Consider the following 23,952-nt stretch of genomic DNA (forward strand, 5'->3'; position numbering starts at 1 on the left):
GCACACCATCAGTGTCCTATGTTTAAAGAAAAGTCATATCATGCCTAAATGTTTTCAAAATGCTTTGCTTTTCAATGTTCTGTTTTTTTTCTTCTTCCTCTTGTTTTTCTGTCCCTCATTCTAGCCCTAGAATCAGGTAAGAAAGGGCAGCAGTAGCATTAGTAGCAGTAGGAAGAATAAGTGTGAGTCGTGTCTTTTGTGTATTCGAACCTCCACCTAAAGCCACAAGTCATCCTATTGCACATTGGTCTCATGGTGTTGCTGTTACAGCATTGCTCCGATCATTTAGCTCCATTTAGCTGAGTAGCATTCACCGCAGTTTCTCATCCCTGTTAACAATCATTCATCACATGTGCTTGTTTAAGTTTTAAAATGTCTTTTGGGTTATTGATGTGGAAGAAAGGTGAGAACGCAGTGGTGGTGTTCTACTTTAGATTAGTTTATTTTAGAGATGCACCAACCTGAGAATTTGTGGCCGATTTGAGCTTATTTCTGTTTCACTTCAAGTGTTGCAAATTTTAAATATTCCAAATAAATATTTATGTAGTTTCTGATTATGTAAAAAAAAAAAAAACTGTCTTTAAAAACATGTGTTGTAATATCATCAGCTTCGTAAAATAGTGGGACATGTCATTGTTTTCCCAAAAGTAATTTTGGCAAAAAAAATACAAGTAAAAGTAAAAAATAACCCACTTGTATTAAATCCTCCACCATTAGCAGGGTCAGTGTGACAAGCATTGCTAACTCAGTCTCTTTGTACATTTACTCTCAATAGAGTTGATCTGATTCTTAACTGAGATTTCCCCCAAATTGAAAAAAATAAAAAATCCAAATCTTGAAGAGTCTGTGTTGGCCCTTCAACAAGCCAAAACAGACTAATTTTACTTCCTGCTATATGCTAACATAACATCTCCCTCCTAGTTCAAATTAAGTAGCAGTCTCAAAGAGCAGCGTACATGACTCTGCAAAAACATCTCTTTATTTTTAGAAGCAGAATAGCTTTTGTTCTTTTCAAACACCTCGCTGATACTGAAAATGTGGACAACTTTCACGCGGGAAAGTGTTGTTGTTAGCGTAACATGTTAGCATTTAGGTACGGTGTTTTCCGCTGACCATAACAAGATGGATTTTTCATTTAGTAAATGGCCTGACTCTGGTCACCAGCGTAATTCTCGGTGCATCTCTGGTTTATGTTTTTTTTTTTTTTCAGTTTTGGTTGTGTGGCTTAACCACTTCAAGTTTTCGTTAGTGTGACACCAAGTGTAACTTCCAGGGATCAAAATGTCAGCGTACATGCCCCTGCCCCACCTCACATCTTGTCGACATCCCAGTGATTGAACTCCTCCCAGGATTATTCTAGGTACTGTGATGGTTTGCAGAGATGGAAAGCCTACACACTTGACGGATTGACATGGCGGAGATGCACACTCACATGCACACTTGGCACTTACATGGATGCACAATGACTCAACAGTCAGCAGTCGTGTTTGTGTGTCCGCACCCACTCCCCCAGCCACTGGAAACCGCCAGAGCACTGACATATTCACATGCAGATGTTGAAGAGAAAAAGAGGAAGAGGCGTGCAGAGTGGGTAACCTCCAGTAAAATAAGTCGACTGGTGTACCAATAGGAAGTCGGAGAGGAGAAAAGGATGTGGAAAGAGCGAGGCCGAGAAGAAAAAGTAGAAATGCCTTCTCGAGATGGTGCATCATAGCTGTGAACGCAGAAGCACTGCTACACAGGAGTAGACAGTTGAGAGCTCCAAAGGTTAGAAAGAAACAAAAGAGAAGTGAGTGGAGAAGGATGTACAGAATGAGAAAGAGGAGGAAACTGTGAAAATCAAACAAGGTCCCGGTGTGAACAGAGAGGGACGAGGGGGACGCCACGCCAGCGGGTCCATTCAGTCCGTACAGAGTTGCTTGGTTACATCCACAGTGTAGGCAGGCTCTGCTGAATAAAGGCCTTCTCTCTCTGCTGAATAGTTTGCCCACTTAAACCCGCTGAGCTCTGCAATTTCTCTGCGCCCCCCATTGTACACTCACGCACATGGAACATCAATACACACATACAGTACACTGTCCCTGGAAACGCAGCAGTAAGATGTCAGCCTTTTGTTGTGGGTGTTTAATCATTTTCAGAGGCACTTATTAAGTGCAATCCTCTCAGTGCCTAGTAAAAGTATTTATACCGTTTGTCACGTATTTTATTGGGATTTCATGTGAAAGGAATACTTGGTTTTATGTTATTATTATTTTAAAATTCTTATCTTAATGGTTTAGGACCATTAAGATAAATAAGATCCAGGTTCTATTCAATAAATGCAGTTCACCTGCTCTTCTGAGAAGGTGTTTTCCAAAAATTTGGCTTATGTGGCCAGAACAGGCTCATTGTTAAATAAACATCCATGAATTTAAAGCTTGCTACCGGCTGGTTTTTTCATTTGTCAGATGAGACCAAAATCGTCTCTTTTGCCTAAATTGTTAAGATTATATGCAGAAAACAAATCATCTCCTGAAAACACTATCGGGATAATGTTGGTAAAATATCCCAAAATATACAACTTTATTTCAAAAATGTTCAAACCATGTATTTATTTTCTTCCTCTTGACAAATAGGTGCTACTTTGTGTTAATTTAATTGCATAAAATCCTAATAAAATACATGAAACTTTGTTGTAGTACTGCATCCATACAAGGGGAATGGATGTCTTTGTGATGTACTGTTTGAAATTGAAGTCCTCATCAGGTCTTTGTGGCAAAAGAGTAAAGGAATACAGTACTGCATCAATGCTGCAGAAATAGTCACACATCATTGCACGCAGCAGTAAAACAGACTGCAGCAAGGTTGAGGGCAAAACATACTTCAGTTTCAGAAACAGGCCAAAGAGGGCCAGTATTACAACAAAGTCAATTTGACAGCTGAGACTTTTTTTTTCAGTTTTCACAAATGTAAAATCTTCTCTCTGTCATCTGTCAACCAGGCGCCGAAATGTAAGATCCACTAATCCTCCACGTTTCCTCGTTTTGACATCTTGTCTAGTTCAGCTGTTACCCGAGCTCATGATGCACACCCACCACACCTTCCCAGAAAAATATTCTCAGCACTTTTTCTCCCTTCCCTTCTCTGGCCAACTTTCCCTCTTTATCTGCTAAAGCAAACAAGCTGAGCTCAGTCTCATTTCCATCTCTGAGCAACCTGCTACAGTATCTCTTCCTACAGGCTCTTCTGCCTTTTCCCATTTTCCTCTTGACAGCTGGACTCTTCTTTCGTCCAGCGACTAAATTCTGGTTCCCTGGAGGTTGCATATTGTAACGGAGTTCTTGCTCTCTGTTTTGTGCCCCGTTCTCCTGTCCATCACTTGTTGTTGCCCGTGGTGCCGGGTTGCATGGTAAAATGTAGCCTCCACTCATTCAGTTCGGATAGGTCCAACACTCTCAACCGGAGCTCCTTTGCCAGAGACAGTATGATGATTGAGGAGATCCTGGCCCCCACAAAAGACACGGTAAGACACAAGTTCTCTTCCTTCTTGCCGTCAGTTATTTGATTTGTCAGGATCTTTTGTTGACAGTTTTTTAAAAAATTAGACGTGTTGTTTTGAGAATTGCTGGCAAAAGCCTGACAGGCTTCACAACTTTCATGTTTTCTGTTTTTCCGATAAAAATCGAGTCACAAGGCAGGTTGGAACGGTTAAAGCAGGATGCTTTTTTGCTGCACAGGCAGAAGCACTGCTGAGGCTATCATAGCTTTAGCCGTAGTAATCAGATTAAGCATCATCCTTAACAAAGAGTGTATTTAAAGAGGCCCAGAAAACTTCTTTGAACTCATTTTGTACTTTTGTCTAATCGGGAGTTTATTTTACTTGTTTTTTATTATTATTCTGATTTAAAAATGTGCCTTTTAAACATTTTCAATAAAGTATTTGATGATTCAATGTAATAAATTGTAATCAGATCTAGAAATCCTTTTGGTAATCATTAATCAGTTCATTTAACTGTCTGTTGTCCCAAGTACAAACCATAAACTGATGTTTTTAATCTTCCCTAAGCTTCAGAGTGTCTGTAAAGACATTTCCTACCTGGTCGATCCACTTAATAAGGTACTCAGCGTGACAGATGTCAGGCTTATTCAGAAGCTTTTTTGGTTTTGAGTCAGTGTCACTGTGCTTCCTCGTCCATTTGTTTTCAGTGTATTTTCTGTACATCTGTTTGTTGTGGGATCAAATCATTGCACTTACTGTTTCGGGGTTATTTTTCCCATTTCCATGTCACTGGACGTCAATTCATGAATGCACATGATCCTTATTTATGATTGATCAGAGCTCTCTTCATGTCGTCATTTGTCTTTCCATGAAGATTTACTAGTTGGCTTTGTTCGTAGTTACTGTGTGCTATCTGTTGTGCCTTTATGTGCAAGAAAAGGTTGTCAGACTGTACTTTAAATGACCATTTTCACCCTTTTACATTTTTTACTTTGCTAATTTTTAGTTGTTAAACTATGAAAAAGAGCCTTGTGCGATGGGAGGTTTAGTACCAACCAGTTGGGTCATCATGGGGATGCTCTGTGCCCTCTTCGCCAACCAGTGGGAAAACGTTTTATTACACAGTTAAACAAATTATTGGACTCTGTTTAGGAATAAGGGGTCGAGGTTTCTCTACAACATGATCGTTTTGCGACCCATATTCCCAGACAGACATTTTGCCCAACTTACTGCTGCAAAGTTGGAACATTTGAGAAATATTACATATGCATGTGCTGAGGGTTTTGTTGGTGTAACTGGCTGCACAAATGTAGTCTTATCGACTCAAAGTGTTCTCTGAGCAACTACTTATAATTTTGTTGAACTCTCTTAAAGTGTATCTTTAGGGAGCTTCTTGTTAAATTTTAATTTGAAATTTGATTGAGGCTCATTCTGACCTTGAATGAGGTCAGAAAATGTCATGAAATCATAGGGAAGGGGACTTTCTGTCCGTCGACTGACTACTGTCTCTTTTTGTTTGGTTTCAGTCTATTTTTTCCACATTCCTCAATGGTTTCTTCACTGTCTGATCATTCTGACTTCCTCAGTCTCTTTATTCAGTTTTATTTGTGTCCATGTTTCATCCGTCTTTCCTCTTCTCCACGCCCAGCACCTCGCCGTGACAAGGGACCACAGTTCGGACTGCATGCGACGCTACAGCTGGACTCCGGACACCATGGACCACAGTCACAACACCGTGTCCAGCCCCATTCACTCCGGGTAAGCGCACCTGTGCTGCCTCATCTTCTCTGCTGACGTTATGCTTCTAACACATTTACAAAAATGCATTATGCAAACGTGTCCAATAACGCTACTGCACAAAACTACCGTTAAAAACTCCTACTCAGCAAAGCCCGCAGCACCAGATGTGGTGCTGTTAGATCCTGCAGTTCTGCTGCTGTAACCATTATATTGGTACAGCTACTTAGAAATGCACTTCATTTGCTGAAGCCCTTGTGTAACATCGCACACCTAGAGACACGGCCCAGAAGCAGGACCTGACTCGCCGATGCTGTGCTATTTTAATCATTAGTCAAATAAAACTGCAGGCTCTACATGAGCTCATACGCCATCGGGCTAATGTGTTTTATTTGGATCCGGTGATGAAATGCCGCTTTCATGTCCTTGCGCACACTTTGAATATGTGACATCATAAAGTGCTGAGGCCTGCTTTATACAAACTACGCTGTGTCTGCACGGACATGAGCCGATGTTATTTAGAGATAAAATATGGTGACGTGTCACGTCCAACTTTGGTTCTATTTTTGTCTTGTGAATTTGTACATGTAGCTGTTCCTTTGTTCCTCGTCGTTGTATCCGCTGTGTGTGTGTTATTTATTTGGTTGCTTGTCTTTTTTCCTCACTTCTAGTTTTTAGCCATCTTTCATACCTAGTCCCCGTTTGCAGATCCAAACAGAGCTTCTGAGACTTTGATACTAAATCTAGGTTTCTGGGGGCGCACTGTCTCCATGTGTTTACTTTTGCAGCGTCTCGTCCCCACTCGCTCAGTACGACTCCAGGTGACGACTGAGTTCGCTGCTCACAGCCACAGTGTCGCAGTGATGTCACTCACTTCTCCATCTCTCGCCTCATCGTTGTTCCTGTTTCGTTTTGTTTTGTTTTTCTCTTCTCTGTCCACTCCGCGCTCGTCTCATCCGTGTCGTCTGGTGTTTCATTTTGCAATGCGTAGACAGTAGAAGTGTGTTGGGAGTCTGTGCTTTACGTGCCGTCACCCTCTCTCGCTGTGCACATCAGAATTAGGAACTGAAAAATAACTTTCACCGGTCCTGCTGCAGTGTATCCACCTTGAACCGTTTCAAATTATGTCATGTGAAAACCTCAAACCTCAGAGTTTTATTTTGGTATTTTATAATGGATAAGCACAGAGTTGGGTGGTGTGGTGGAGGACTCTAAGGAGGAATGAAAAGGGTAAATCATTTTCAAGTTGATTTAATACTCAGTACAAAAACATTTCGGTCTACCTGCTTTGCAAACCTAAATAATAAAATTCTTGCCATTTTTTTGTTTGAAAAGTAGCTTCTCCTATTTGTGAAACTGAATGGAAAGCGTCTGTGTCAGATTCTGAAGACTCTCCTCATCATGAGAGTGTGACCACCATGTTCCACCACTATACACAGGCTTATGCATTAGAGCCAAAAAGTTTAATTTTGGTCTTATACTGAGGTTAGAGAGGTGGACTAGTTGTTTTGTTTGCCAGGCATACAATAAATTGGGTTGCATTTAAAAGATGCTACATGTTTTTAACTTTTATTTGAAAAATATTGTAGGAGGTTGGGAGGGTACTGTCCTTCTCCTACCAAAACTGGGGTTTGCAGATGAAACATGAATATATGAAAAAGTTCAAAAGGTGTGAATACTTTATAAAGACGTTATGTAACAAAGTAGAGTGAAAGTAGTATTTCCACCTCGACAAATCTCCATCCTTTCTCATATTCTGAATATGGGGTGCCACAAATAGCTTGTCATGTCACAAATAGGACGCATAAGATGGGAGTCTTGTTACCTGATCTTGGTGAAAAACATTTGTGAAAATCTTTGTCTATCTAATCACTGAACGCTGCTTTTGAGGGGCTTTGACATGCATCTCATCTTCAGGCTTAGAGCTGGAAAACAAACTTTCCGCCACATCATTAACACCCCGTTTAGTTTCAGGCAATGTTTGATGTCCTATTAAAAAAAAAAGATGGCTGACGGTGAGAACTATCAAGTTTCACAGCTCAAAGCATCTTTTGTTCTTTTTCCATTTTTATCTCTCTCTCGCTCTCTTCTGGTTAATTTACTGCCTTCCTCTTACTTTATTTGGGTGTCCAGTGATCACAGCATGGGAACCATTCTCCTCGTGTGTCCATGTCCGCCCTCATTTCATAGGGTTTCCCTTGTTTTCTGAGTTGGTCCTCATTATTCTTGCAGGTTCCTGGTCAGCTTCATGGTGGACGCCCGTGGCGGTTCAATGAGAGGAAGCCGCCACAATGGGTTGCGTATCATCATTCCTCCCCGGAAGTGCACAGCGCCGACACGCATCACCTGCCGCTTGGCTAAAAGGCACAAACTGGCCTACCCTCCACCCATGGTGGAGGGGGAGGGCCTGGTCAGTCGGTTAGTGGAGGTTGGACCTGCTGGCGCTCAGTTCCTTGGGTAGGCTATTAATAAGGCAACAATAAAGTCCTCGTCGTAACACCATGACTGATTAGCCTGTTTGGGAGTGCTTGAGTAGCTCTGTAAACATAACTGTCCTGTTTTCTTTCTCAGTCCAGTTATTGTGGAGATTCCTCATTTTGGTTCAATGAGAGGGAAAGAAAGGGAGCTAATTGTGTTGAGGAGTGATAACGGCGACACTTGGAAGGAGCACCAGTTTGACACCAGGCCAGAAGATCTCACTGAACTGCTAGCTGGGATGGAGGAAGGTAACAATGATCTTTAACAGAATCTGAAGGTAAAAGTGATCAGATTATTTTTAAAAAATCTATTGTGAGGACCACACAGATGTCCATGTAAGGGGAAACTATACAATGAAATTAAAAAAAAATACTTCTCAAACTGTGAAAGTGACTGGGCAGCATTATGCTCTCTCTTAGTAGTGTTAGGTATGGAAGTTTATTCGTTTTTTAATATTTAACACTAAGGAGGTCTATTGCATCTGGAAATTGTATTGACATAGAACCTCCATATTTGAACTAACAAATCATATCAAAATAGAAAGTAAAAGTGTCAGCTTTAGCCTAGCTATTAATAAACCATTCCATATGTGAAACATTGTCGTCAATAGTAAGACAGAAAATTATTTTATTCAAAAGTGATAGTTAATTATTTCTACACTGGAATAGCATATTGAGAAAAATACCTAAAAGAAAATTAAATGCTGTCACATTTGGAATATGAGTGAAACTACAATACTGTCATGATATTAATATTGACGATGTGATATCTATGAAATGTGTATTATTTTTCTGCAGTTTAAATAAGTTGAGTGCTTTCAAACATATACATGACTTATTTTATTGTACTGTGGAACTTAAACTGAGTACTAGCAAATATATTGAATTAAATTAAAGCAAATTAAATTAAATGAACTCGATAGGAATATTGTAAACATAATTTTTTTAAAATGATGTTTTCAGCTGCTCCAGCAACCAATTTTCTCACACATTATCAGTCATTTCATTTCTGTATTACTTAAAAAAAGAAACCAAAATCATCCAAGATAAGTTGACTTGAATAGAGTTTAAAAGTAGAAAACCTTTCAAAAAATTACAAAGATTGTCTGATCGTAAGACTGCAAAATATGCAAATATAAAATAAATCACTTGTCAAACAGTGTGAAAGTAAATGCTTTGCATTATGCTCTCACTCAGTAGTGTTAGGGATGGAGGCGTATTTGTTTAGTCAAATCTAGCATTTAATATTTAGCACCAAAGATGGAGGGAGAACAGTTGACTCTGTCTTTAAATTGCATGTAATAAAACACTTTTTTATTTTGCAAACAGAGATGGACAGTCCGGATGAGCTGGAGAAGAAGCGCATCTGTCGCATCATCACCAGGGATTTCCCCCAGTATTTTGCTGTGGTGTCCAGGATCAAGCAGGAGTCCAATCACATGGGTCCAGATGGAGGAGTGCTGTCCTGCAGCACGGTGAACATGGTCCAGGCCTCATTCCCACAGGGGGCTCTAACCAAGAGGATCCGCGTGGGCTTACAGGTACAAAGAGACTGCTCTGTTCGTCTTAAATAATGTCTGCATATACAGTCCACTTACTTACTTAGACTTGACCTAGCTTTGTTAAAACTCATTCTACCTAACTTACCTGCCTCCTTTAATTTGAGGTAAGTATTTGAAGAAGTTCTGTTCTTGCTTCATTATGTTGGTTCCGGTGTTTCTGTGCAGGCTCAGCCGGTGCCAGATGAGTTAGTCAGGGCGGTTCTTGGAAACAGAGCCACTTTCAGCCCCATTGTCACCGTGGAGCCCAGAAGGAGAAAGTTTCACAAGCCCATCACCATGACGATCCCCGTCCCTCCCAGATCGGCAGAAGGCCATCCCAGCGGCCAGAGGGGCGAATCTGCGCCGTGCCTGCGTTTGCTCTGCAGCATCACAGGCAAGTTAACGTGCAGATAATTAGAGCGTAAAGGTTTTCCATCTGCTGCTTAGACTGGTTATGAGCAAAAAGACTTCCGGAAAGCAAACGAGCTCATTTATTGGCCCCGTTTAACACAGGAGGGACGTCTCCTGCACAGTGGGAGGACATCACAGGAACTACGCCGCTGTCCTTCGTAACGGACTGTGTTTCCTTCACCACAAATGTATCGGCCAGGTGAGACACCTTCACAGATTTTTTTTACTAGTAATTAGAATATATTTGTTATGGATGCCGAAAAATTTTTTTTTACAAAGTACATTGGTAAGATATATTTGTATCTAGTAAATACTTATGTATACTTATGTAGTTAGCTAGTCTTATGTAAGACTAGCTAACTTATATAAATTTTTATTAGGCTGAAGTTTCAACTCCAATATTCTTTAATATCTTTTGAACTGCTAATATGATAAGTAATGCAAGCCAACTTTCTGATAATAGAAATATTCTAATGTTTTTATTATAGCTAGTTTTATGTATTTGAACTGTCTACTGCTTCTTCTCTGAAACAACGCACTTAGTTCCTGCAATGAAAACAAAATGATCATTCATATAATTAAATAATACCCTTTTTAAGATAAAGACATGATCTTGAATCATATTGCTTCTAGTCTCCATGTGAGCAGGCAATAATTAAGAAAAAGCACAAAAAAGAATACAAAATAAAAATTAAATTAAACAAATGTGAATAGATACTTTGTTTTCTGACCTTCTCACTACAAATAAGGAGCTAAGTTTTCATTAAATTTGAAAATTTCTATTTTTGTAGGATTTCTGCTGTTTTATTATTGAACCAGTATTTTGTCTGACACGTCTGGTTGGGTCAACAGTTTCTCTTGGCATTCTGCTGAACTGATCTGAGTATTTTTGTAACTATGCAAAGTTACAAACTCTCACCTAGCTCAATTTGAATTATGTGGTGAAAGTGCAGCCAGGTATAAACTCTCTCTTTGGTAATTCTAATCTACAATTAGTTGCTAAACAGTGGTCACGCGTCTGTGGGCTCGCTCTCGATAACCAGCTCCTCTTGGTAAAGGTTGATTACTCTAGAAACCTGCAGCATAAGGGATCTTTTGACATTAGTCTTACTCTTCCTCAGGTTTTGGCTCGCAGACTGTCACCAGATTCCTGAGACGGTAAGCCTAGCGTCTCAGTTATACCGGGAGCTGATCTGCGTGCCGTACCTGGCCAAGTTTGTGGTCTTCGCAAAGATGCATGACACCGTGGAAGCCCGGCTACGCTGCTTCTGCATGACGGATGACAAGGTGGACAAGACGCTCGAGCAACAGGAGAACTTTGAAGAAGTGGCGCGCAGCAAAGACATTGAGGTAAAGTCGACTTGCGAGAATTCAGAATGAAAATTAATGTTTGATGCAGTAGGATGTAAGTGGAATTTAAATACACGTTGTTTCTACGCTCAGGTTCTAGAGGGAAAGCCCATCTTTGTGGATTGTTACGGCAACCTTTCACCTCTCACCAAAAGTGGGCAGCAGCTGGTTTTTAACTTCTACTCTTTCAAGGAAAACAGACTTCCTTTCAACGTCAAGGTATAAAATGTTTCCCACTTATCATATCTTTTGTGTGCTTGAAGTTTTTTTGGCATTGCCAAATTCCAACGATCTCTGTTAAAGTGACATCATAACACTTGACATGAAGTTCGTTGAAACAGAAGCATTTCTGTGCAACATGTGATGATGTGGTGCCCTGATGTAGCAAAACTGTTAGAACTTAGGTAATTAAATTGGTATCACAAATTGCATACATTTTATTTAGACAGATTCTTAATCAGTTAAAAAGAAAAGTTAAATGGTGTACAAATATATCTGTTTTTAAAATGTACTTTCTGAACTAAATTAGGTAAATTTTAACTTATTTGGATCAGTTTGCTGATCTGGTTTGACTTGCGCTGTAAAATAATCAAATGAAATACGAGCTGGTTTTGTGATGAAGCCGTGAAATGTTGCTAAGCCCAAAGTTTAAGGATCTCAGCTTTTAGCTCATTCATTGATGCTGTTGCTAAACTAGCTAGCGCTGGATGCGAGCTTATATTCTCGCTCTAACACGGAAAGTTTCTCAACCACACGTCTCACAGTAGTTCTCACTGTTTACATGGTTCATATATTCACTGATGATAGAACGGGATTAGCGTTAGCATTCCTTGCCAGAATGTCCAGTTAATAATTGAAGTATTAAATATTGTCTAAAATAGCTCATCTTCTTTAATGGTGGTGATTTTAACCATCTCTAATGATTTAATTTATAAAATAACATGCCAGAGTCAAATAGAAACAACTGTATTGGCTAATATTTAATTCTTCCCAAATTTAATTTTATAGTACGAAGCCAAAAAAAGAAGCATAATATGTTTCATAAAAATTGAAAATTACTTGTAAAAATTTTTTTTGGTAATATAATTACAAACTTTTAACGGTTGCCATCTACCATCCAGAAATACTTTTTATGGGTGTAAAATCAGGTGACAGCAGCTCTTTCTCGTCTTTTCATCCTCCGCAGGTTCGAGATGTAGGCCAGGAGCCATGTGGCCGCCTCTCCTTCCTGAGAGAGCCCAAAACCACCAAAGGCCTTCCACAGACTGCCATATGCAATTTGAATATCACACTGCCAACCCACAAGAAGGTAGCAATACTGTATTTGTACTTTTCATCCTGTTACACCATATCATGTCATCTAAATGTAAATGATGTTCCCAGACAGAGAGCCTCTGAAGCTGAATTAGTCCAGACTTGACTGCCTGCTGCTTGTGTCTTTTTTTTAATAGTGGAAAAGCCTGTGCCAGTCATAAGACCCCACAACGTACACACTGAAGCACACATGCACACTGTGCTTTGACCTGTTGCCTGGCTCAATGTGGGCAGTCCAAAAATAATGCAAAAACATCTGTATGTTTGTTGTGGCATTGGTTGATCACAATAAACTGTAATCATTTTTATTTTATTTTTTTGCTTTTGCTTTAATTGTTTTGCTGTTTGTTTCATTTGTTAACCTCATAGATTTTTTCTGATGCCTTTTGTTGTTTTTGCTGCTCCATTTTCATCCCCTGACTTTTATTTCTGCCTCCCGCCCACCACCCGCTCACTATAACTTCCCTGCTATCCATTGTGTCATCTCTCCTCTCCTCTCCCGCAATGCATCTTGGAATTTACCACAGGATATGGAGTCTGACCCTGATGATGAGGTAAACATATTCTTCATCATCACATGAAACTGCTTCTTCTTGGTCATTCTTTATGTTGCCTTTGTTGCAGAATCTGGGGGATTGGGGAGTGTGCTGCAGATAGTTTGTCTCTGTGCAGTTGCCCGAGTCTGTCAGATGCTGCTAACTGCATTTTTCTTTTCTTTTTTTTTCTTACATAGCTGCAGCGTTTACAAAATAATCCAATGCACTGCATGAGTGAGAATGGCAATTGTTTTATTTAGCCAAGATTTTTTTTTTGTCCGCATCCCAAGCCCAGAGGATCAAAATGCTGTGCCACATCTCGGCTTGTTATTCATCCCCTTCTCCTCACCATACACCTGTAACTTGGCCCCATTATTCCGACTAACTGCTCCTCCTAGATATGATGTCATATCAGCTAAAAATAAAACCATAACTCTTGACATTTGTCCACTTGTTTCTAATTTTGCTTAGGGATGGTTTTATTTTTTTGTTTGTTTGTTTGTTTGGATTTTTTTTGGACTTTAGTAATCCATATTTAGTTAAAGAATATGAAAACGTTAAGCAACATCCTAAAAGGCTTAAACCAAATGGTGCACTTTTCTGGTTTAAAATTGTAATCATGAAACATTGCAGTGTGTTTGACAACAAAATATCCATCAAGATGCTGTGGAGAAATTAATCAACTAGACTCGTAAATCTGGATAATGTGCCAAAATTATGTCATGGGGATGGGCAATATGGAAAATAAACATTTTGTTACCCTGTAAAATCACAATTTTATAACTTTCTTTTTTTAAGCCAATGAACATTTTGAAAATATTTTCAAATTTTTATGCAGTTTTGTTAATTTGTGTCCAGTACAATTGAAATGTAAGACTTAAGACTAAAGTGTTTTGCCAAATTAATATTCTATCCATTTCATCCATCCATTTTCTGAGCACCCTTCTCCCTAATGGGGTCGGGAGGTAATTAATATTCTATGTTAACTTAACTGTTAAGACTGACAGATTAAGTGTCCTCTTGCTACAAAAAAGTTATGAAGCTACAGGAAAAGAATCTGCACCAGCCTGCAGAACATCAATGAGCAAAATCTGCTTCAAATGAGACCTTACAAAATCATTTTTAATAATAAACACCATCTTTCTGAACTTCCTTTCAAATGTTATTTGGAATGTATCATATTTAATGGGTACTACATAAACTTTGTTAGAAGAATAGAAAACCTGCCCAACGTTATTAGAATTTGGTTTGTCATCATAATTTGTAAAAAAAAAAAAAAAAAGGAAAAATAGTGAGTGTAAAATAAGTTTCTCCTTTCAGTAAAATAAAAGTTCTTTAGATATGATTTTACAATTCTCTGACATTCTAATGACACTTTACTTTATCATGTATTTCTAAGCTAATTGACCTGCCATATCTGGCTACAAACCCTTGAGTTGACCTGCATCCTGCTGGTGTAAAACTGGAGGACTTAACTAAATGACAGGCTAACATTAGCATGATTCCAATCTTTTTATGAAACTCGGCTTGTCAGATGTTTTTTCTTAATCGTAAGTCAAGAATAAGCTCTCTCTTGTAAATTAGATCTTGGATGTCAATGAGACAACCTGTGTGAATAACAGTTAAATAAAAATGAATAATAATTTTACTATAAAATATCATTGCAAAGCTTAAAAAAAACACACTGTTGGGGAAAAACAATTCAACATATTCTTTAAATGTATAGAGCTATTATTTGTCAAACTTTGTAATTCTATCTATGGTTTCAACGTGAAAATTACAGTCCTTTGGTAGATTATCAACTTGTTCTAATCTTTGACAGTCGAATATCAGAATACCTCACAATCTTGCATCAGTGTGACAAGATTTATAATTAATTGGCCTAAAAAAATGTGGTTATTGGTATATATTTTTTTCATTTTTATAGATCACTAGACAGTTTGACTCTTTGTTTTGACAAGATAAAGTCATACAAGTTCCTCGTTTCAACAATAAACTGAAGAATCCCTTTTTAAATGAGAGTATTTTGTTCATCTTCACAACCAATGTTTCATATTATCCACGGCAAATCTGCAGTACCTCCTTGTGTCATTACTAACCGTCTGTACAGCATTTCTAAACACAGGACTACAGTTCTACTTTGTGTAAAATTATTATTTTTAGGTTACATTAATTTGATAGATGAGAACCAGATTTCATTTAATTTTATGTTAAAGCTCCTTTTGTTCTTTTTTTTTGTTTGTTTCAGACTGAAAAGCCAGAACGACGACATACCTTTGCATCCTTAGCTTTGCGTAAGCGCTACAGCTATTTGACTGACCCAGCTGCGAGTGAGTTTCCGATTTTTGCTTTATAGTAATTTTTCATTTAGTTTAAGATGGATATTTAGTTGTAATTTTAATTAGTTTTATTGCCTATAGTTTCAATAATTTGGTGAAAATGTCATTCAGAAGCCTATGTACAGAGAAAAATCTATATGACATGTTCATACCTCCAAAACAAGTTCACTGATCATTTTTTCACCACTCAACATATGCTCTTCTGTCATCCTCCATTCCTCAAATATTTGCATGGTTTTTGTGTGTTAAGCTTTGCTGACCAACCCCATGTTGGAAAAAAAAACTATCTCTTTGTTTCAATTGTTTTGTCATTTTTACATGTGTGGAAGCACTGGGAACTGACATGTTTACCATTCAAACTTGTTTTAAGCCATGTTAAATAAAAATGTTTTGTTGAATTGTCATTGTTTTAGTAGCCATTGCATCTTTTATTGGCTTTATGATTGTGTGCGGCTGTGTATATTATTGTCAAACAGGTTGCACTTTACACCAATTTGATTCCCTTTGTAGTGCTGATTTCGCAGAGTAAAAGTGTATCATACATATTTTTTTTACTTCTTAAGTTTTAAAAACACCACAAATGGCTTCTTAATTGATGATGAAACTCAGAACTGACTTTGACATTTTATTGCAAGTAAAAATAGACACAAGGCTCATTTGGTAAAGTGCAACTTCTCATTCAACAAACTGAAAGTTAATAACGTAATTTTTTTGTGAGTAATATACACTTGTGGGGTCCTCTGGCATTGAAACTATAACATTTGAAAAGATCCACATTTTATTCTGAAAGACACTGTTGCTTAGAGGCACACACTGCAGATTAGCACATGAAAAGTCAATAGAATTGTAATTTTACATTTTTATCATTTCATCTTGTAATCTGTATCATATGTCAAACATTCTTATTCCTGCTCCATTCTGTATCATGTATAGTTTTCCATTGATTCATCATTACTTGGCGTAGGAACTTTTCTCATATTGATTGTGTAAAATTTTGACTTTGTTGCTGTGTGTTCAATCCCCTTTTTGACTGACTCAAATTTCTCTTTCTGGTTTTTGTTGTTTTTGTTCCATTATTTTATGTTAATTTTGTGTTAAATTTCTTATTGCTTTTTATTTATTTATTTTTATTTAAATTATTGTTGAAGAAACAACTGATCGAAGCCCGCCGAGAACACAGCCTTCTGGCTACCCTCACAAACCTGTCTTTTCAACAAGATCTTATCAGGCGTGGTCGCCTGTTCCTGTCACCGGCCCTGGCCAAGCCAAGTCTGGGTTTGGCTCCCTCTCCAGCTCGTCATCAAACACGCCTTCTGCCTCTCCCTTAAAGTCTGTCTGGTCCATCAATTCTGCCTCTCCCATTAAGACCAACATGCCTGGATCACCTGCCTCCTCTGTCAAGTCAGCTAGTGACACAGCCTCGCCCATCCGATCCTACATATCCATTTCGTCTCCGATAAAAACTGTAATCCACCAATCCCAGTACCCTGTCCAGGTTACACCTAGCCCCCTGGCTTCACCTGGTAAAAGTGCTTCAGACCCTTTGTCCATGAAAGGATTAGCAGCATTGACTTCTAGGACCCCTATAACGTCAACTGGAGGAGGAAGTCCTTATCTTGAGAGGACGTCAATGGGCCTGACCCCACCAACCTCTTCCAAATCTTCTCTCAGCATGTTCAGTTCTTCCCTGCCATATAAAACTATTCTGGGAAGTTCAACTGGTACAACTCCATCCTCCTCACCTATAAAAACAGTCCCTGGTCTTTCATCTGTGCGTTCCCTTACGATGGATTCCACTGCTCCTGTAAGAAACCTATTTTCCTCCCTTTCATCACCTCTTAAATCCAGCAACTCTCCAAGTGCTGCCGCTCTGATTAATGGAACTATGTCACCTGCACAGTATCGCTCTTCATCACCAACATCTCATCTCACCAGCAGCCTGCAAGAAAGAATACAAGCAACCACCAATGCCGCCACAACAAGTGTTAATGCGGCCTTTGACGAGGTTGAAAAGACATTCAATTCTTGCTCTGCAGGTTACGGCACCCTCAAGTCTTTGTCCTCATCTGCCTCCTCCTCATACCAGTCCATTCGGTCATCGGCTTCTGGTTCCCTCTATACCTCCCTGAGATCCCCTCCCAATGTCACCACTGCTGTAACTTCAAGTACAATGACTGTTCCAGTGTACTCTGTGATTAATGTGGTCCCAGAGTCCCAGTTGAAAAAGAGATCTGAGGTGCCCCCCTCAGTTGCTGTCCTTCTGTCACCAAGAAAAAGTATTCCTTCTGACATGAATGTTCAATCCTCCTTTGTCAGAACTCTGTCCCCTGTCAAAGCACCCCTGTATTCTCCTGGTATCAAATCCAACACAGCATCACCATTATCATCAAGCCAAGAAATTCTTAAGGATGTTGCTGAAATGAAAGAGGACTTAATTAGAATGTCAGCCATTTTGCAGACAGAACCAAACGCTACAGCCAGCAAAGGGTTTCAGTCCGATTCTCCTAAAGAGGTTAAGCTAGAGGATGAGGAGCCATATCGAATTGTGGAGAAAGTAAAGCAGGACTTGGTAAAAGTAAGTGAAATCCTGACTAAAGATTCCAGAAGGGATGGTAGAATTTCTCCTGCCAGAGGTTCATTGGATGACATACACTTCTCAAAAGTCCAAGTTGAACAGCCACCAAGCAACTGGAGTTACCCACCAAGATATGAGACAGTAGTTTCTCAAGCAAGATCAAAACCCATACCTGACAGAGATTTCAATCTGTCCAAAGTGGTTGACTACCTAGCCAATGATAATAGCTCTTTTTCCAAAATACATGAGACAAAACAGAAAACAGATGAAGGGAAAAGAGAAGCAGAAGGTAAAGAGAAGCAGAAACGAGTCCTCAAACCAACTACAGCAGTTCAGGAGCATAAGCTCAAAATGCCTCCTACAACTATGCGATCTTCCCCTTCAGAAAAAGAATTAAGTAAAGTGACTGATGCACTTTTTGGTGGAGACACTGTGTTGGAATCCCCTGATGACATATTCCACGAACAGGATAAAAGTCCTCTCTCAGACAGTGGGTTTGAAACCAGGAGTGAGAGGACTCCCTCTGCTCCTCAAAGTGCAGAAGGTACAGGTCCAAAGACTCCTTTTCAGGATATCCCAGTTCCACCAGTAATCACAGAGACTAGAACTGAAGTTGTGCATGTCATCAGAAGTTACGAGCCAGAGGACGACAAACAGCTTACAATGGAAGATGTAGATTCTGTTAGAAACATTGATTCAGATTTCAAAAAGCATCAGGCTCCCTCTCTATCAACTCCAGATCAGAATAAATGCCATTCTGTAAAATGTAGCCCTGATGAAGACCCAATGGGAAAGGGAATGAGGGTAAAAGAGGAAACTCACATCACAACCACCACTCGGATGGTGTACCACAAACCACCTGGCAAAGAAGCACCATCAGAGAGATGTGAGGAAACAATGTCGGTGCATGATATCATGAAGGCTTTTCAGTCAGGAAAGGACCCTTCCAGAGAGCTAGCTGGACTGTTTGAACACAAGTCTGGCAATGAGGAGGTTTCACAAAGATTTCTTGAGGACATTAACTCCAAACCCAAGGTTGAAAGAATAATTGAGGTTCACATAGAAAAGGGAAGTAAAGCAGAACCAACAGAAGTAATAATCAGAGAAACAAAAAACCATGCAGAGAAAGACATGTATTATTACCCAGGGAGTAGACAAGACGATGAGGAGCCTGAGGAGTCACTTCCAGTGTACCTTGAGTCCCCTAGAGTGAATACACCTCTGTCACAGGAAGAAGACAGTCGTCCTAGTTCTGCTCAGCTAGTGGCAGATGAGTCCTATAAAACACTAAAGTTACTTAGCCAACAATCTGTAGAGTTTCATGAAGATGAGTCATCAGAGCTTAGAGGAGAATCATACAACTTTGCTGAAAAAATGCTATTATCCGAGAAATTTGATCAATCTCATTCAGACACTGAGGAGTATCTCAGAGATAGATCCCGGTACCACTCACCTGACAGAAGCACTCACGTAAAGGCTAGGTCACCTGGGCCAAGGACAGAGTATGTATTTAGGTCATCAAGAAATGTCTTTGACAAATCTGGACGAATGGCTAATGTTGATGATAACTTTGACAAACTGACACTTTTGCAGTATTCCTCGGAGCCTGGTAGCCCAAAACAGTCCGTTTGGATGCGTGTGCCAGATGAAACGCAGATTAAGGAGAGAGAACAGTCTGAATATGAGGACAGAGTGGATAGGACTGTTAAAGAAGCAGAGGAGAAACTTAGTGAGGTCTCTCAGTTTTTTCGGGATAAAACAGAGCAGCTAAATGATGAGCTGTCCTCTCCAGAGAAGAAATCTCGCAGACCAGATTTCAGGGAATCCCGATCTGGGCCCAGTTCAACCCAAAGTAGCCCAGAGAGGTCACCATATAGGAGTGGGGGTAGTGGGGAGGAGTGGAACAGAGAAAGGTTAAGAGACAGATTTGGCCCTAGTGATAGAAAATGTTCCAGTCTACCCAGCAGTCCTGAAAGAAGAGTATTGCTCCAGTTAAGTGATAATGACCCAAGAAAACAAGGAGATGGAAAACTACAGGGAAGTGCTGGTGACAGTCCAAAATCTTTTCAAATGTCTTCCTCCAAAGTTAGTGCAGTCAGGCTAAAATTTGAACAAGAGGCTCAAAGGCAAGATCGGGGAAGTTCAGGGAGTCAAAATCAAAACCCTCCAATCAGAAAGCTCCAGGAAACTAGACTACCTGTGTATCAAATGTTTTCTGGGTCTAGTTCTCAAAAAGCACCTGACAGCCCAGCAAACCAAAGAAAATGCAAAGAGACTGAGTCAAGTAAGTCATCACCCAAGCATGAGACCAGTGGTAAAGATCAGGAAGAGAATAAGTTGTTCAAAACATGGGAGAGACAGGGATATGGGCAGTGTAAACCTCAGTCCCCAAAACTATCCAATTATTCAGCTCAGGATTCCACAAAAGATTGCAGTAGTGACTCCCAAAGACAAGAAACAACAAAGAAAATAATCTATACAGAATTTGTTGTCAGAGAAAGTCCAAGTACCAATGATGGTCTAAAAAAAAACTCGGAATCGCAAATTCCTGTAAGAAAATTGTCTAATTTTTCAGAAAACCACAAATCCACTTCTTTAAAATTAGATGAACCAAGTGAAAGACCAAGGCCTCATACCCCTACTTTAGGTAGAAGTCGGTTACACAGTAGCTCTGAATCCAATAGGTCTACTTGTGGATCATCCTTAGGGAAATCCACAGTCTCCTCAGAGAGTAGCCAGTCAAATATAGTATGTAATGGGGTTGATGACGAACAAGTACAGTACTTGGAACAAGCAACTCCTGTAGTTGTGACTGAGGGTTTCAAAGATATTAAACCCTTGCCAGTGTATGTCAGCATTCAAGTAGGAAAGCAGTATGAGAAAGAAACAAGTTCAGGGCAGCTGGGGACATACAAAAAGATTGTGAGTCATGAGAGCAGGACAGTGCAAGAAACGAGAGGTGCAGTTTACAGTGTCAAGCAAAAACAGTCTCCTTCTCCTCAACGAAGTCCAGAAGATGACACTTTAGAACAGGTAACTTTCATGGACAGCTCTGGGAAAAGCCCTGTAACCCCTGAAACCCCAAGCTCAGAAGAGCTGAGCCTGACATCCCGAACACCAGACTCTGTGATAGGTTTTATGACCAGCATGCCAAGCACTATCCAAGAGGAGTCTGAGGAGGAAGATGGAAAGACCTTCGTCTATAAAGAGCCCTTAAAAGCAAAATCCAAGCCAGCCTCTCCAGAAAATCAAAGTAAAAAGCAGGAAGGAGAAAGAGGGAAGTCTAAAGAAAAAAGAGTTGCTTATATAGAGTTTCCACCCCCTCCTCCATTAGAGGCCGAGCAGTGCAGCGCTGAGAAAAGGTCTGCATGTACTTCCTCTGAAACAGAGACAGAGATGATGGAGGTAAATCTGCAAGAAGAGCATGATAGACACCTTTTAGCTGAGCCTATCATTCGAGTCCAGCCTCCTTCTCCTATTCCCCCAGGGGCTGATAACAGCGACTCTAGTGATGATGAGTCTGTCTTTCATCCCGTTCCTATCAAAAAGTACACCTTCAAAATGAAAGAAGAAGGAGAGAAGCGTCCAAAACACAAAAAGACAGAGAAAAATGGAACTAAAGAATCTGGGGTTAATGGTGGAAAGGGAGAGGATGCTGAATTGGAACAAAATGGAAATGATCAGTCCATCACTGACTGTTCAATAGCAACAACTGCTGAGTTCTCCCATGACACAGATGCTACTGAGATTGACTCTTTAGATGGATATGATCTTCAGGATGAAGATGACGGACTAAGTGAAGACCCTAAAACATCAAGTTTGTCCAATGATGGGAAAGCTACTGACCGTTCATTTAATCAGTCCAAGCTTGAAGTGATAGAAGAAGAGAAATGTGAGGAAGGAGGTGACAATGGAAAGAATAAAAGTGGCACATCTGGAGCCAAAGCTAGTGGAGAAAAAAAAGACTATACCCTTGAAGGAAGACATCCAGATAGAAAGGGTTTTGGGGAGAACTATTTTGGATACCAAATTCAAGATGAGCTGAATTCAACCTTTAAAACTGTTGCTACCAAAGGTCTGGACTTTGACCCTTGGTCAACAAAAGGGGTTGATAATGAAGGGCTTTTTGATTCTAAAGCAAAAGAAGAGGACCCCAAACCTTACAGTTTGTCGGCTGAAGAAAAATCACAGGCTACAACACCTGACACAACCCCTGCTCGAACACCAACTGATGAGAGCACACCGACTAGTGAGCCTAACCCCTTCCCTTTCCATGAAGGGAAGATGTTTGAGATGACACGCAGTGGTGCTATTGACATGAGCAAGCGGGACTTTGTTGAAGAGAGGCTTCAGTTTTTCCAGATTGGTGAGCATTCCTCTGACCCTATAACAGGGGAAAAGGGGAGAGGGGGAAAGATCCTGGGGGTACCTTCCTCTCAGTCAAAAACTGGGGAGAGGTCAACAGTAGATGGAAAGATGACAGCTGTAGATACTACCTTAGACAGCAGCACTAGACCAACAACACCAGCAACAACTGCAGCGAAATACAACCCTGCACAGCCTGGCAGTGACATAGGTTGTGCTGTTACTGATATTCTTTCCTGTGAAGCCATAGCTGAGACTGCCTCTTCATGCACAATCACAGCCTCTAAGGTTGATTCCAAATTACGAACTCCTATTAAAATGGGCATAGCTGCCTCTATAACTGTGAAAAAAGACTCAGGGGATCTCACAGACTGCAAAGCTGAGTTGTCAGAGGGTCAGATGGTGCCAGAATACATTAGTATAAAGGGTCAGTGTTCAGAGAAACAGTCTAGCAGTCATTCTGACCTTAGAAAAGAAAACAAAGACTACCCATCTGAAAACTGCAACAACAATAATAACCTGGAATCCTCCAGTGTTCAGGCCAACTATATTCAGTGTGGCAGTTTAGTGTTTAATTTGCAGTCCTCCTCTGAGCCCACCTTGCAGAAAGCTAGCAGGATAGAAACCCTGTGCTGTAAAGATAAGAACAAGAGAGTAGACGTGCCCAGCAGCAGTCAGGTTCAAGAACAGAAGACCGAAACAGTTAAAGACAGTGAGGCAAAGCAGCCCAGGTCGAGGCTTCCAGTCAAAGCATCAGGCTGGTCATTTCACACACAAGGAACTGCCATTGGGAAGCAGAAACCCAAGCAAGCAGTAGCAGGTGAGGTCAGGAAAAGAGGAGAGCCAGTGATTGCCAAAGTAGAGCCTAGATCAAGGATACCAGTCAAAGACGTTAAAAAGAGTAGTCCTGCTGCTACAGCTAGCTTACCTGTCTCAGTTCGTATTACCTCACATCCAGTGAAGACACTGAATACAGGGAGAGCAGCCATACAACTGCCCACAAGGCAACCACAGAAGGATAGGCATCAGTTCTGCAGTGTCACCAGTGAGGGAGCATCTAGACAGAACAGACAGGATAACCCTAGTGAACTTTGTAAGCGCACCATTGAATACTTTAAAGACATTAGCGGGGAGACGCTAAAGTTGGTGGACCGCCTGTCAGACGAGGAGAAAAAGACGCAAACAGAGCAGTCGGAGGAAGACAGCACCTCCCGAAGCACCTCTCTGTCGGACGCCTCCCAGCCTTCCCAGCCCTCCCAGCCCTCCCGCTCATCCAGGTCTGGTAGAGGTTCGAGGGCTGAGGCCGGGGCCGCGTCCGTAAGGGCAAAGGTGGCGACGACGGACAGGGGTTCCGGCAGTGAGAGGAGCAGAAGGAGTAGGCGGACTGGTGGGAAGGAGGGCAGTCAGGGACTCACAGGGTCTCGAACGCCTCCCATCGCGGAGATCAAGCCTAGTTTGTAAAACTTTCACACTATGTTTAAAATACATCTATATATTTAAATTTTTCACTTTTAGTTGCATGACATTTTTGTGATCATTTATGGATTGACTGGAATGCCTGTGGCGTGTTTACATATCCTCGTCAAAGCAGTAGCTGTCATTTAAATTCCTTTTTTTTTGTCATTAATGTACTGTGCTGTCAGTGTTACCAATTTTTCTGTCCTCCCCTCCCCTCTTTCAACCTTGTTAAGCCTAAACCCGTGGGGCTAAGCATGCCAGTAAAAGTGTCAGATCACTGGCACAACCAGTCCCATGTTTGACAAACTCCCTGGTCTACCTGTCTATTTGTCTGTGCAGGGTGGTTACTGACTTATTGTGGTAGTTTGTTG

The 23,952-nt window shown here is 40.4% G+C and overlaps 1 protein-coding gene across 10 annotated transcripts in view; it reads left to right on the forward strand.

Moving 5' to 3' along the window:
• The window catches only part of LOC129359710 (ankyrin-3-like), a 91,744-nt gene that overhangs the window by 53,275 nt on the left and 14,517 nt on the right, over positions 1-23,952 (forward strand). For 3 of the 10 annotated variants that reach the window (XM_055029540.1, XM_055029538.1, XM_055029541.1), the window contains 15 exons: positions 3,400-3,502; positions 4,046-4,096; positions 5,127-5,236; positions 6,004-6,036; positions 7,448-7,672; positions 7,787-7,941; positions 9,022-9,233; positions 9,420-9,627; positions 9,747-9,843; positions 10,766-10,994; positions 11,088-11,213; positions 12,181-12,303; positions 12,836-12,862; positions 15,093-15,174; positions 16,332-23,576. In XM_055029540.1, the coding sequence (XP_054885515.1) occupies positions 3,400-3,502; positions 4,046-4,096; positions 5,127-5,236; positions 6,004-6,036; positions 7,448-7,672; positions 7,787-7,941; positions 9,022-9,233; positions 9,420-9,627; positions 9,747-9,843; positions 10,766-10,994; positions 11,088-11,213; positions 12,181-12,303; positions 12,836-12,862; positions 15,093-15,174; positions 16,332-23,576 (9,026 nt within the window). Of the gene's footprint in view, positions 1-124; positions 137-3,399; positions 3,503-4,045; positions 4,097-5,126; positions 5,237-6,003; positions 6,037-7,447; positions 7,673-7,786; positions 7,942-9,021; positions 9,234-9,419; positions 9,628-9,746; positions 9,844-10,765; positions 10,995-11,087; positions 11,214-12,180; positions 12,304-12,835; positions 12,863-15,092; positions 15,175-16,331; positions 23,577-23,952 lie in introns of all 10 variants that reach the window. The other 7 variants (XM_055029531.1, XM_055029532.1, XM_055029539.1 and 4 more) reach the window with 6 other exon arrangements.

This window comes from Poeciliopsis prolifica, unplaced genomic scaffold (genome assembly GCF_027474105.1).
Source record: "Poeciliopsis prolifica strain line A6 unplaced genomic scaffold, Auburn_PproV2 SCAFFOLD005, whole genome shotgun sequence".
NCBI lineage: Eukaryota > Metazoa > Chordata > Actinopteri > Cyprinodontiformes > Poeciliidae > Poeciliopsis > Poeciliopsis prolifica.